Genomic DNA, 15625 nt, shown 5'->3' with positions numbered 1-15625 from the left:
GCAGCATCATGTACGCCACATAGAAGCACTTTTTGAAAAGAAAACGAACGTGCTGCTGGTCAATAACAGGAGCGGGAGCACAAGCAGCACAGGGAGCATCCACACGGCATCCATGCCCGCGACCAGCGCCTCTTTCCCGGCTGTCGAGAAATGATAGAAGGTCAGCGGTGTGGAGTGGAGGAACCGCGCGGGATCAGCTCAGAACCGAGTCTACATCAGACACCACGTCCAAGTCGCACCTTTGAGCAACTTTTTCGCTCTACTTCTCGTTTACGCAATATCAGGCGAATGAGATGAATGTCAACAAGACAAGGCGTGGGTTATCCACCGAGAGCGATGCGTGCGTACCTTTGACCGTCTGCTGTGTAACTGACGCTCTTCGATTCGCGAATCATTCTTATGAAATGGTTCTTTGAGATGATTTTGTCTCGGCATTTGTGAACGACTCACGCACAACTAGAAGTTTCCACCAAACTACTAAAATTACTGTTACTTCGATAAAACTGTTAGAGAGAAACACAAGACTACACTAATAATAATATGTATTAAGAACGGTTCTAAGGTATAATACGTTTAAAACATTTTTTATGACATTGAAACAATTATTTATATTTATATAACGCAGTAAAGCGATAATAATGCATTTTTGTCAAATGATTATTAAGTTATTGTTGTGTCAAAAAGCATAATTAAAACAATATTTGAAAATACATTTAGGCCACATTGCTAGTGAAAAACCTCTAAACAATCTTAACTACTAAAACAATTGGTCAAATTAGTGAACCGTTTTCATTAAAAAGATTTGTGTTTCACACAAACGAACCGTCCGAACGAACCGATTCGCTCAAGTGAATCGGACTTCCCCCACGCTTTCGTCTTGTGCATAAAAAGCCTTCTGTAAGTTGAATCCCTCCCTATATGTGTGTTTCCGGGTACTGGTTGCTTGTGTTTCCCTGTCATGCGTGTTTGCAATTTGCAGTGTTACCTGAAACTACTTTATTAGAACAAAGACACAATATGCGAACATTTGTTGTATGGCTGGAATGTTCTGGAACAGTGTAGGGTGCAGTTTCTTGTGAACATTTTCAGCAAGTCTTGAGCACTGATCCCACCGAACTTGAGAATTTACATCTGATTTGATTGTGTACAGGTGTCTCTGCATGATGTGAAGACTTTGTTCATAAAATTAATTAGTTTGAATAAAATAGAGGATCATAGTTTTAAGAAATTGGAAAAAATCCAGAGTAGATAATTATTATTTCTGCTCTATATTATTTCCGTAAACTCTAAAAACACAATACAATGGAGCTCGAAAATTCTAAAAAAAAAAGGTAAAAAAAAAAAAAAAAATCAATACTGAAAATTGTATTGTATTGTGTTTTAGAGTTTACGGAAATGTCCGTAAAATTATTTCTGGCAGAGAGTACCATTACATTTTCCTTCCTTCCTTTTTTTCTTCTATCCTTTGTTTTCAATCACTCCCAAAAAATGAAAAATTACCCCATGATTTACTCGCACTCAAACCATCTGACTTTCTTTTTGTAAACAAAAAAATTTGGGGATTTTGATATAAGACAAATTAATAAATTAACATTTATAAAGTTTTGAATATTGATATTTTTCTTACACAAACACTTCAGAAGGCCTTTATTAACCTCCTGGAGCCATGTGGAGTACTTTTTTTATGATGGAAGGATACACTTTATTTTGCTTCGAAGTCTCAAACCCCATTCACTGCCATTATAAAGCTTGGAAGAGTCAGGACATTTTTTTTATATAATGCCCTTTATATTGTAAGAAAGTCATACACACCTGTGATGGTTTGAGGGTGAGTAAATCATGGGATATAATTTTAATTTTTGGTTGGGCTATCCTTTTAACTAAAAAATCTAAATAGTATTTTGATGATAGCACTGTTGTAATGTAAAATAATTTCCCCCAAAATATTGTTAATTGCAATTTTAGAATGCCTATAGGAAAAATCAAGATACCAGGTATTGAGGAGCGGATAGGCAGATTAAGGATTATAGGAGGTTAACTAGAGTTAGTTAACAAGATTAAACGGCTGATCAGGGTGTGTAATCTGATACAGCAGATCATCAATGCTGCTGTCACAGGGTCACTTAGGTATTTAAATGTGACCTGAAGATTTGTGACACTGTGTGAGTTTATTCCCATAATTCGTCTGAAATATAAGGGTATGTATGGATTTTAGTACTTACTTTATACAAAGTACAAAGTATGTATGAACCTTCTTTCAGATTCTGAGTCACAATGAATTAACATCTTATTGTGGATTATTATTATTGTGGATTAATCTATGGAAAGAGTTGTCTTTTGATGTCATAAACAGCCAATCACATCAGAGTTTCTTCATATCATGAAGTAATGATTCCAGAAAAGTAATGTTCCAGAAACTACATTATGTCACCCACTACAGTAATAATTTTAAGCAAAATTTTGTCCCAGAATTGATGTTGTCACACTAATGAGATACTGTATGCACAGATGGGCAGTGTTTCAGATACATTTATTTAAAATATACGTATTTGAAATACAAAATACCTTTTGGTAATTTGTATTTTAAAGCCTTTGGTAAAAAAAGGTCTAATGTAATTTGCATTTAACAAAAAATTCCACACAGTATTTTGTGTTTGTATTTAATAACATTTTTCATGTATTTATTCCCATCTCTGACTGTATGAACTTTCATATGGAGGTAATCCAGAAATGTGATAAGAAGTGGTGTTCAACCCTTAAAAATATCTATCTATCTATCTATGTATATATATATATATATATATATATATATATATATATATATATATATATATATATATATATATATATATATATCATAACATAACATTTTGCATTCCTTTCTAATTTTAGACAAGCAAAATTCTCAATCAACCTTTATCACCCTCTGATGTCCATGACATGAATTGTAAGAATATATTGCACATATTTTTGCACTTGAGAACTGTGTGCATTATGCAACCTGAAATGATCCATTGAAAGTAAGGAAATGTGAAATATAAAATACCACTAAAATATTATTTTAAAGTCAGATAAGAAGTAAACACACTATCCATGGACACACATATGCTAACTTAACCTATATTTGCACTTGTATTGATCACACTCTGTTGCACGGTCTCTGCAATGCAGAATGTTTTGCTCACAAAGTGGCGTGTGCAAGATAAAACCTGTCCAAACACAAACCTGGCTGTAGAAGCAGTGTGAAGGCTTGACGTCAGAAAAGTGCAACCAGAAAGACTCAAACAGCCTGAAAGTGGCCTGTATACAATGCTTTATAAAAATCTATGCACAGTTTACCTTTATATTTTAATAAAATAAAACCGCCAATCAAACTGAATTGGTGTGTGTTTTCACATTTTAGATGTTTACTTAAAAATATTAATAATAATAATTCTGACACTTCAATCAACAGATATAAGGTATATGGTTTTCTTATTTTGTGATTTTGTAACAAAAAGTATTCTATAATATGTTGAATCCAAAAGTATTCTTTATAAGTATATGTTTTTATTAAGTCTCATTTTGTCCTATTCTATTGACTGTGGTCAAATTGTAAGTTTTCTTTTTCTTTTTTATTTCACCTTTAAATAAATAAATAAATGAAATTAAAGATATTTAATTTCATTCAATTCTGCTCTTTTCTATTCATGCAGACTGTAATCTGATATTTATATAAAGTTACTTTTTTATATAATTATTAATGATAAATTTGTGACACTTCAGTAGCTTATATATTACAAATTACCCAATGTAAAGAAAATATTGTTGAATTTATATTTTTCCTTATTTTCTATTCCATTCTATTTAAAGTATGCCTCTATTTTTTGGATTTCATTCTATTACCCCCCCCCCCCCCCCCCCGGTTTTGTCCCATGGGGTTTGAACTTACTCATATTGAAATTAATTTAAAATGAAAGGTAATTATCTATTTTTATTTTATTGTATTTAATCGCATTTAAAGTGAATTTTGTCTTAATTATTTCATATTGTCTGTGAAATCTAATGGATATTCTTGTTCTTTTAATATAAAAAAACGAAATTAAAGGTATTTAAAATCTAAATACATTTGATCTCATATTTATTATATTTTATTTAATGATATTTGAATATATTGAATTTATATTCTGCTGTAATCAGTGACATTTAAAGGTACAGTGGGAGTTTGCTTTCTGTCGGTAGCGTAAATCAGGGTGTCTTCCCCTTTAAGGCGCTTTGTAGAGTCACAGAGAGGCCGAATCTTCAGCTGATCGTCAGTGATTTTCATCTCAGCACCACCGACATCCTCATCCAGCCGATTCGCGCTGATGTTTGGGAAAATGAGTCCCTTTGAATCAAACATCGGTCTATGTAACGCGCAGATGTCAGAACTGTTTTTTAAAGCATCTTTGGCCGTGTCGCACCTTGTAGCGCGAGGATGATGCCTGGAGCTCGCGCGTCTCTGGATGTAGCGCATGCAAATTGATGCGTGTGCTCGCGCGTGTCCTTGAGTCGAGCACCACCAGCTTGGGATGTTTCTCATTCTCACAGCCGATTGTATCTTGAAACGAAAGCACATGGCGATAAAATAAGATTTTATGTGTATTTTAGCTCTTGTATGCGCTGGAGAACACCGCTGGCGCGTCGCCTGTAATGGAGGAGACGAGATGAGAAAGTGAAGGCGTGTTTGGAGAGCAGTCTTTATTTGTGTTGAGAATCATCTGTGTTACTGTTAAAATGCCGAGGAGTTTACGCAGAATGGTGCACCTGGTGCTCTTCTGTCCCCTGTCTAAGGGTTTACAGGTAAGTTTCATGCTTGAATGATAATGTTAGGTGTTATTTTTCCATCAGAAACCTTATAAAAAAAAAAAAATCGAAATAACACAAAAGTACCATGGTATCACCTTGTTTTGGAACATGGCACCATAAATGTTTCATAGTCATGGTATTTGCATGAATAATACATAAATACATGAACATGGAGGTATTTCAGCACTGTGATAAGGAAAACTGGGGCTAGATGTCACTTTTTAACCAGGTAAACATTTTCATAATAATAATAAAATTTGTCGATATTTTGTGACAACCCTGATCTGCCATTAAATAACCTATCATAGGCTTTTCAGCAAAATGCACACAGTAATTTTTTTTTAAATGCACAAATTAAGGAAACGACAAATATGCAAAAGGAACCATGTAAAAATATTAAAGTGAAAATACGATTGCATAATTGTTCTCCTAAAAATAAAGTCATTGTGGCAACTTACCCCAGCTTATCCATATACATTGATGGCCATCACTGTAGCTCCTGATTATATGCATTGCATTCTTCTGAATTTTAAAAACACTAATAACATAAATAATAAGATAGAGGATCTGTCATTTTAATTGTTAAAGTTAATTCCAGCTTTAGCTAATCACACGCACACACGACTGGTCTGAGTGCTTAATGCACACAGTATGCTGACAGTATTTCTGTAGATGGGCACTAAGAGCCCTCTTTCATAAGTGCACTCACTGTAAGTGCACACTGTGACCGTTTGAGACCGTGTAGGTCAACTCTGTCAGATTCATTGCTGAACCCTGCGCTGTAGATGTCACAGATGACAAATGCATCTTTCATTTCTCCCGAAAACAGCAGGGATTCGACCTGAAGTTAAACAAAATCTCAGTTCCTCAAGTTAAACAGACAATAGGCCATTAGTAAAGGGATAGTTCATAAGAAAATGAAAATTGTCAAATTGGCTCATTTTGTTGCAAACATGTATGACTTTCTATCCTCTGTGAAACACAAAAGGAATAGTTTTTCCCCCCATTCAATGCTTCTTCCAGAATTAGCCAAAATCATTATTAAAATATCATAATAGTGGTCCATCTTACTTGTAGTCCATATTGAAAATCTTCAGAAGCCATACAATGTTTTTTATTTGAAGAACAGACTGATATTTATTTATCGAGTTTAATTTGAGAACCAGAATCAGTTAAATTTGTGAGCAAACCATTCAGGCTGGAATTAATAGATTCATTGACATGATTGGACTAAAAAAAAATGACTATTTCATGTATACAACATCTCTACTTTCATGAGCTTTAATACATGCCAAGGAGAGCTGCAATGCAGTGTTTCAAAACTGTCTGTTTCCAGTAAATAATGAATTACATTTTTGCCATTTTCATTTTTTGCATGTTTTTTTTTAAAGCTCAAAAGCCTCATTTGTTGTATTTGTAGGAATAGTTCACATGAAAATGAAGATTGCTTAAAATACTCACCCTCAGGTCATCCAATATGTCAATGAGTTTGTTTGTTCATCAGAACAGATTTGAAAAAATGTAGCATTAAATCATTCGCTCACCAGTGGATCCTCTGCAGTGAATGGGTGCCGTCAGAATGAGCTGAGAAAAACATCACAATAATCCACAAGTAACCCACACCAGTCCATCGGTTAACACCTTGTGATACAAAAAGCTGCATGTTTTCATGAACAAACAAACTTATTTTTGAGTGCACCATTCCTTTAAAAGTTTCATATTATTTTATTGTGTGTTTGAGCCTTGTTTCCAGCGAGTGCACACACTGAGTGAATTTAGGTATCTGATAACAGTTGTCTGCATCAACAGGCAGTAATCAGATATGTGTGTTTCACAGAGTCACACAACACAAACACACACTCTTTCCCACTCCAGCACAGAGAATAGTTACTGCCTTTGGCATTCAGTGCCCTTTTACACCTGAAAACTGTCCAAGAGACTACATTTAATCTTGTAAAGGCACATGCTAATGACCACTAATATCTCTTGCTATCACTTTGTCCCTCTCAGTCTGTCAAAGTAGCATAAGCTACGTTCACATCGCAAGCCAAAATTCCCAATTCTGATTTTATACTCAAATAAAAAAAATTTGTGAAGTTTTTCAAATGACCTTTTAAATATTGTACATATCGCATATGCATAAAATACCTGGCCCTGGCCCTGGCATATTCATCACAGCGTCATCAACACATTTTACAATGTAATTCAATATTAGTTGTCCCTACTATATGAAATTAGAACCACATTGGGCATAATTTATCTTCACTGAAGTCACATTGCAAAATTCTAATATGTTTCCAATTTATTAAGTGGAAATAAGATGTATAAAAATGTAATAATTACAGCGTATCTATGTCGTGTGAAATAATATTGTTTTGTGTATAATTAAGCTTATTATGTGTGTGTTTTTTCTTCAGTCCCGTTTACCTGCAGTTAAGGTCAAGTACCTGTTGGTGGCGTGGTTTGGGATTCTGGTGGCCAGCTGGGTGATCTATATGCAGTATTCCTCTTATTCAGAGCTCTGCAGAGGACACGTTTGTACCATGCTCATCGTAAGTCACTGCATCCTCCATAATGCATGAGTTTAGGTGCACATCTGTTTCCATGAGCGCCATTCCTCACCACTCAGGAGAAACCAACGTGGAATAGAGAGTAGTTTAAGACGGGGGCCCTATTATACACCCGGCGCAATGCGATGCAAAATGCAGCGCAAGTGTGTTTGCTAGTTTCCCATCCAGCGCCACGTCGTTTAATTAGCAAATGCATTTGTGCTTATTTTTGCGCACATGGGCATGTTGGTCTAAAAAAGTGGTTTGTTTAGGCACTTTGGTGGCGCAATGCTATTTTAAGGAACTGAAAACACCTGCGCCGTGCGCTTTACACTTCACGTTTAGATCGTTATAATAGGGCCCGGAGAGTGAGTGTCTGATGTTTGACATACAGTACACTTCAGTGCATTCGCAGACGGTCCATACACACAGATGGTGTGATATTTATGCTGTTTTGCCTTTTAGCATTTCACTGACAGGAAGTCATTGCACACATATGAGAGAGGAACTGGAAAATTAAAAGGAGGAAGCAAGAGAGTTGACAGATCATAATTCTACCATTATGGATGCTAAATTTAAATATTCACTTTTTTCTAACAGTAGGCTAATTATGCAGTGTTATTGTGTTTAATTACAAATTCTGTATTCATGTTGCAAACACAAACCCCTCAGGAACGTAATTATTAACGTAATGATTTATATACACAGTCATTTATTTTTTCTTTAAAAGATCATCTACTTACTCTTATGTTGTACCATCCTGTATTTTATATATCGTGGAACAATCAGATTGTTCGTTTCAATAAAGCACAAATGTATTGTAACTAGTGGGGTCAAGCTTCAAAATGATTAAAAAGTACCATGTTTATTTTGAATGCACTATCCCTTAATAAACTAAGTGGCTTTTAGTGCCTTAAGATGATGGTATAATACACATCTATACATATGTGACCCTAGACCACAAAACCAGTCTTAACTCACTGCGGTATATTTTTAGCAGCAGCCCAAAAAAAAAAAAAACATTGTATGGGTAAAAATTATTGATTTTCTCTTATGCCATAAATCATTAGGATATTGTGTAAAGATCATGTTCCATGAATATATTTAGTAAATTTCCTACCATAAATATATAAAAACTTAATTTTTGATTAGCAATATGCCCTGCTAAGAATTCATTTGGACAACTTTAAAGACAATTTTTTTTCAGTATTTTTTTGTGTTAGTGTTGTAATTTAGTCACTTCGTGAAGCCCAGGGGAAGAAAAGCCCTTTTTGGCCTTTGTTTTGCAACATGTGCCCTGAAAACAGCTTTGGTAGATATCAGAAATGAAAACGAGAAGGAAAAGAGAATGCAGATGAGAAGAAGCAATATGCTGCCTTTAGTCTGATCACTGTATTTGTTGGTCATTGTCTGCCCAAGCACCAGTCCATCATAACATCATGAAGCCCTCTGTCTGGCTAGTTTGTCTTTCGTTTGTTTCCACATGGCTGTTAAATCAAGAAAAGATGACGACGTTTGTGGTTAATGACTGTCTGTTTCCTGTGTGTGTGTGTGTGTGTGTTTTAGTGTGATCACTATCGCAGAGGTATTATCTCGGGATCAGTTTGCAAGTCTCTCTGCGAGGAGAAAACTCTGTCTCTTCAACGATGTCTTTCAGTGACACCAACCTACCAGGTAAACCCATCACACACACATAGTTTTTTTTCAGTGTGAAAAATGCATATATACAATTGCATCTGGCCCACATAATATGTATTATTGCAGGTATACAGTGCTGTGTGGAAGGAGAAAGCTGTACTGGTAAAGTGTGGGATTGAAGAGAGCATGAGAGGAGAAAACGGTCCTGACTCTCTACGGCATGACAACAGCCTCTACGATAAACCCACCCGCGGGACATCCATGGATGAATTCAGAGTGATGCTGCATTCCTTTCTCAAGGTCTTATATGTTTTTATACATTTTTTGTGTTCTTTTCACATTATACACACACATAACAAAAAAATCAGACCTTCAGTTAATACAGAAACTAGTTTTTATACTCGTATAGAGTTCTAGAACATTTGTCCTTTAATTCTAGAACTTGATGTTTTGAATTTGAACTTGAATTGTTGTCACTATTTGTATTTCTTAAACCTTTGATGACAATGAATAGATTTAGTTTGAACCAATATTTGAACCTAAAAGCCATTGATTTAAAGTAAATTCCGATTGTCAAATGCAAGTAAGAATCTGATTCAAAATCAGTGCTTCCACTTAACAGCCATTAGCATATTATATTTGATATTTTGATACATAACAAAAGCATTTTGATACATGACAGATGTGGTGACCCAATGAATCAAATGGTCAGAAATATATCATGAGTATTTCAACAGATCACCCAGCACTTGTTGTGAATGATATCGGAGAGGTTTATGTCCTGCTTAGCAAAGCAGAAACGGATCTAAGATAATAATCCCCTCTCTGAGCTTTCGGCTGTTCCTCAAGGTCCCCTGTAGAAGGGTGAAAATGGAGAGAGGCGGGGAGGGAGTGGGGTAACAGGGTAGAGAAGCCAAAAATAACTGAAGGAACTTGAAAAGGTCACAGCCAGAACAATACACTCACTCTCAGTGTCACAGGGGAAAACAACACTAACACACACTTAAACACAACCCACACAAAGTGCAGTAAATGGCCGTGCATGCTTCAGTATACACGCATAATACTGATAAAGACTGTGCTTTAAAGATTTCATGAAATAAAAATGAGTTTTCTGGTTTGTAGTCCATGCAGGTTAGTGTTGATGCTAATCTGTATGTTAGTGTAAATGCTCGCTACTACTAAAACTGAAATTGAAAATATTTTAATTTTTTTCTTCTTTATCTTGAAAATGATCTCATACAGATATGATTATATAGATTTATATTTATTTTTCTCCAATAAAATGCTCTCTAGAATGAAAATGTCCCCTTCTAAATTATAAATACTACCAACCTCTTGACTAAAAATAGAAAGTGGTAAATCATAGTTTGTGGCGTAAGATAAAGGTTATTGTTATTTTGAAAAAAGTAACAATCCTTTCAATGTCCTACCCCCAGTGAAGTGTGAATTTAGAAAAACATTTAATTGGACAATTTAAATTGCTATTCACATTTTTTATTTATTTAGTTTTTGGCCATTACTTTATTTATTATTTCTGTAAAAACAATTAAAACATTTTGTAATTCAGTTACCAATCAATATATTCAGTCTACAAAATAAAACATTTTAGGTTTTACCATGTCTTTCTCCTTCTTCCATGCATTTACAGGACAGTGTTGGTGAGCAGTCATCTCTTGGCACACTTGTAAATCGTGTCATTTCTCTGGCGGATGTCAATGGCGATGGCAAAGTTTCGTTAGCGGAAGCTAAATCCGTGTGGGCTTTGCTTCAGATCAATGAATTTGTTTTAATGGTGGCACTGCAAGATAAAGAACATGCTCCCCGCTTGCTGGGGTTCTGCGGAGACCTTTACGTGACTGAACATGTAGCACACAGCGCCCTCTTCAGGTTGGAGGTGCCCGGTTGGCTGCAGCCAGTGTTTCCCGAGGCACTTAGTGTCGCTCTTAACCAGTGGCTTGCTCCTGCGTGGCCCCGTAGGGCTCGGATCACCATCGGCCTGCTGGAGTTCGTCGAAGAGGTATTCCATGGAGTACATGGAAGCTTCTACATATGTGATGCAAGCCCAAGACGGGTCGGCTACAATGAGAAATACGACTTCAAAATGGCAGACCTTCAAAGCATAGCATCGGAGGCAACAGTCAAGGGGTTCCTGCGAGGGAGGACTTGCGAGGCAAACGGCGATTGCACTTACGGGCGGGATTGTACCGCAACGTGTGACCGATTGGCAAGACAGTGCAACGTGGAGGTGGTGCAGCCCAACTTGGCCAAGGTCTGCGCGCTCCTGCAAGACTTCCTGCTTTTCGGAGCACCATCAGACCTGAGGGAGGACCTGGAGAAACAGTTACGCACCTGTGTGACTCTCAGTGGACTGGCCTCGCAGATGGAGGTGCATCATTCCCTTGTTTTGAACAACCTCAAAACATTACTGTGGAAGAAGATCTCAAATACCAAATACTCTTGAGACCAGCATGATTATCAAGAGAAAGGCAATGAAGAGCAAGAGAATTGGAGCCTTCCAAAGAACAAAAGTGGGATCAGTACAGTAGGTTCTGGGGCCTCATCACAAAAGCTGAACTCATCCACTACAGACTGCAAATTCGTCGAACATCAATTGCGAACATGGAAAGTTGGTGAATGGAAGTTTTGAAAGGGCATACACTACATCCCCACCCTCTGTTTTACTTCAACAACTCAACTGAAGAACCTTGAACCTTATAGAAACACATATAGAACACTTTTTTTCTTTGCCCAAAAGGTTCAAGGTGAAGACATTTTTCTGACCATGCAACTCCTTCCCAAATGAGTTCGTTTTGGTGAACATTTGCTTAGGGATCTGGGCTGCAAGCACAAGGATTGCAGGGCTAGTTTCTAGTAGAAGAAACCCAAGGAAAGAGTTTCCAATAGGACAGTCTTGCTCTATATCCCCATTTTCTTTGACTTTAGTGACTCAGATGAAAATCCTTTAATGCTAATAGAAAAACTTTCGGAACAATCTTTTTCTTTTTGCTTTTGCCAAGACTTAATTGGAGAAAACCAACTGTAGGACGTTTCTTTGAACATGTATCCCCTCCACGTATGATATCTTGTGTTCTGCTTGGTGTAATTGTGGGTAAGGATCTGGGTTGCAAGCACAAGGATAATAGGGTTAGTTCCAAGAATTAACCCATGGAAAGGAAACTTTCAGACAGGACCATCATGCTCTACATCTACACCCTCTATTTTACTTAAAAGAATCTCCTGAAGACCCTTTAGCCCTATAGAAACACCTTCAGAAGAATCTCTTTCCATTAGCTGAAAAGCTGAAAAGTCCAAGGTGAAGTAAGGAACAAAGATAATCGAAGGACATTTCTTTGACCGTGCAACCCCTTCTCAAATGAGTCCTTCTTGGTGAACTTCTGGTTAAGGATCTGGGCTGCAAGCACAAGGATAGTAGGGTAAATTCCAAGAAGTCACCCAATGAAAGAGTATGGTCTGGCTCTACAACCACAACACCCTTAAGCAAGACATGCAACGTTTGGTTCAACCAGCAGGATTGTTCCTGGAACACTACTCTTGAAGGATAAACTATAGCCACAACTATTTTGACTTTCACTACAGAAGAAATGTATCTTTAGTGATGTCTGGAAGCACTCTAACTTTGAAGTCAGGAAGTGTTGGGACTGTAAACCAAAACATCCAACACAACCAAGAAGTCAACACTGAATTAATTAAATAGAAACGAGTGAAAGCTATATATTATGTCTTTTTACAGGGTGTATGTTGTTTTAAGTGTGTGTGCTTGTTTTAGAATGATGTTTCGCAGGAAGTACTTTTTCAAGCAGTCTGGAGAGTTTGTGGTTGGATTTGTACTTGAACTGTGAGATTACCTACTGTGTTTCTCAGGGTCTGAATGTGTTTGGAAAGAAAATTACTATTAAAGGGGTTAGTTCAACAACAACAAAATGAGGCTGTGTTTTACTCATCCTTGAGGCATCCTAGGTGTATATGACTTTCTTATTTCAGATGAAACCAGTAGGAGTCATATTAAGAGTCTATTCCAAGCTCTATCATTGCAGTCAGTGGGTGTTGCAGTTGAACAGTCCACAAATCGTCAAATACAGCACATGCATCCATAATAAAACATTTCTCACACGGCTTCAGGGGGTGAATTAAGGCCTCCTGTAGCGAATTCATCAAAAAAAATTATGTTTGAAATATTGATATTTATATTCCAAAAATGCACTGATTCACTATAAGAGGCCTTTATTTACCCCCTGGAACCATCTGATAAACATTTTATTACAGAAGTGCGAACTTTATTTCACGTCTTCTGAACTGTTGACAACCAACACTTGTTTACCTCCATCGAAAGGCTTGGAGGGGCCAGGATAATTTTTAATATAACTCTGATTGGATTTGTCTTAAAGAAGAAAGTCACATTCACATAGGATGCGTTGAGGGTGATTAAAACTTGGGGTAATTTTCATTTTTGGGTGAACTAACCCTTTAACATTAATCCTAGATTCAATGGAATTATGGTGTCAATATAAACAAATTACACCATTAAAGGAATCAGTCTAGTGTGACTGTCTATGTGCAGGCTTATAAAACATGTCTGCATATAAACCTGAAAGTGTGTGTGTGCATACTGTAAACCTCTCCTTGACTGTCAGTAGGCAGTTTTATAAACATCTCTTACAATAGTGTAACAAATCAAATCTCATTTTATTACTGCTAAACAATATACACATCCTACAAATAACCAACTAGTATCAAGTGCACATTTAAAAACTTTGGTTTGCACTTTTCACTTTCAAGATCATTCTCCTCCATTAACTTGGGAACGATCCTGACATTTTTTTGTTTCCTTGCACAGATTCGGGTACATTTAGGTGATTTTGAGTTGATTTCACAGACATAAATCACAAAGGATAATGAGTTTCTGTCATAGTGTTCAGTTATCTTTAGTACAATTTCGCATTATGAAATGATTTTATGCACTATTAAGTCATGTTTATTGTGTTACTTTGTGCATCTGTAAGGAGAGCAGCACAATTACCATGGGTTTAGTGCTCAAGGCTCCTAAATACTAATTTATTTTCACCTCCATCCATTTGTTCAGCTGTTATTCACTGATGAGTAAATGTTTGAAACTTAAATTATGTGTGTCTGTTTTTTTTTTTTTAATACATGGGGTGCTTTTTTTTGGTGAAGCACAGGCACACAAAGTACGGCATTTGTTCTGAAGACACAACAGCACGTATCCTTTTACTCGACCTTTAGAAAGAAACCAGGAATCAGCATATATTAGTCCAGGGAGACCTCCAAAACCACCTCACTTTAAAAAGGACGTGTAACTAACAGGACAAAAAGCATGTCAATTCATAAGCTGAACAAACCTAAAACAAGTCATTTATTTAATAATTTTTTAATGGTAGTAGGTAATAAAGAAATATGTATAATTACGTGTGTCAATTTGTTAGTTTCATAAAATATGCTGTAATTAAACACTGCATTATAGCATATTTTACTTTAGAGATTATAACAAAACTAAAAAAAAAAAAAAAAAAAAAATCCTTTAAAAGAGGGTTCATTCTGTGAAAATTACTAGTTGACCTGTCCTTCAAAATATTATGGATTATTGATTTGAGTGAAACAACTGTACAGTTTGTAGCTTGTTAAAAAAAATAAAAAAATAAAGTATGCACTAATGTGGGTGATCTTGTTCAGCTGGTCTACTCCATCATGGCCCAAAAAGCAAGTGTAGATCAAGAACCGCAGACACAGGTACGTAACACACACAAGATGTAAATGTTGCACTCAGCTGACTTGTTCCATATTGTTTGTCACATTTCTGAAATTAAAGCAAAATAAAGTACTAAGCAAACTAAGTAAAATTATGCAATTTGGTGCTGTTGCTGATATTTATATGGACAAAAAGTAGATGAAATTCTGAATGGTTGCAATGTAAATCAATTTATAATCTTTATAACCGACTACTTGCATTAAATGCATAGATATCTCAGTGTTCATATCTCCCAATAATGCCTTAGAAAGATATTTATGCTTAGTTTTATGATTAAACCGTGATGCAATACAATAATTGAAAGATGAACAAACAAACATTCTTAAAAGACCTGATGATTATTTTTGATACTTACATTTTAACATGAATTTTCTAAAAACTGATGTATGGATAATCAAGTGAACCTAAGCTGCTTCAGTCCAGTCAGTGTTCATCTTAAAATATTACTATGATAAATATAGCATATTCCAGCATTACAGTTGTGTAAAGCTTTATGGGAATGGGAAAGTTTGCTCTATTATTCAAACCATCTCTATTTGTCAGGTCTTTCAGATCACGCTCAGTTCCCATGTCCCTGCTTGAAACAGGGTCTCATGCTGGTTTGTAGGGGCTGTCATTCATTCTTTGCACTGTGGAATTGTGGGTACAAAGTGTAGTTTCTAGTGCCCTGCTGCTCTTTGCTTCCTCATGACAGACACAGTACATTAATCTGCAATGCAACGCCTCGAGGAGCAACAAAGAGTGTGTGTATGTGAGTGTTACTTACTACTCCAGCTTGCTGCAGAGTCGACCTTTGACCTATGTGCAGAGTTGTACTGTTTTA

At 36.2% G+C, this 15625-nt stretch overlaps 1 protein-coding gene and 1 non-coding gene across 2 annotated transcripts; one reads left to right on the top strand and one right to left on the bottom strand.

The window, feature by feature from the left end:
- The first annotated feature begins 4271 nt into the window (after nt 1-4271).
- On the top strand, nt 4272-14129 carry LOC113064367 (protein FAM69B-like). The gene is made up of 5 exons (XM_026235130.1): nt 4272-4821; nt 7245-7379; nt 8943-9050; nt 9141-9314; nt 10666-14129. Exons 1-5 carry the CDS (start codon nt 4756-4758, stop codon nt 11476-11478), a joined length of 1296 nt encoding a protein of 431 aa, XP_026090915.1. The 5' UTR covers nt 4272-4755; the 3' UTR covers nt 11479-14129.
- Nucleotides 14130-15402: 1273 nt separating this feature from the next.
- Nucleotides 15403-15538, bottom strand: LOC113064505 (small nucleolar RNA SNORA17). Its single transcript, XR_003278836.1, has one exon. It is a non-coding gene; the product is annotated as a small nucleolar RNA SNORA17 (small nucleolar RNA).
- Nucleotides 15539-15625: the final 87 nt, after the last annotated feature.

Source organism: Carassius auratus, chromosome 46 (genome assembly GCF_003368295.1).
Source record: "Carassius auratus strain Wakin chromosome 46, ASM336829v1, whole genome shotgun sequence".
NCBI lineage: Eukaryota > Metazoa > Chordata > Actinopteri > Cypriniformes > Cyprinidae > Carassius > Carassius auratus.
Note: the sequence above shows the minus strand (reverse complement) of the source record. Positions and strands in the feature narration are given on the sequence as shown.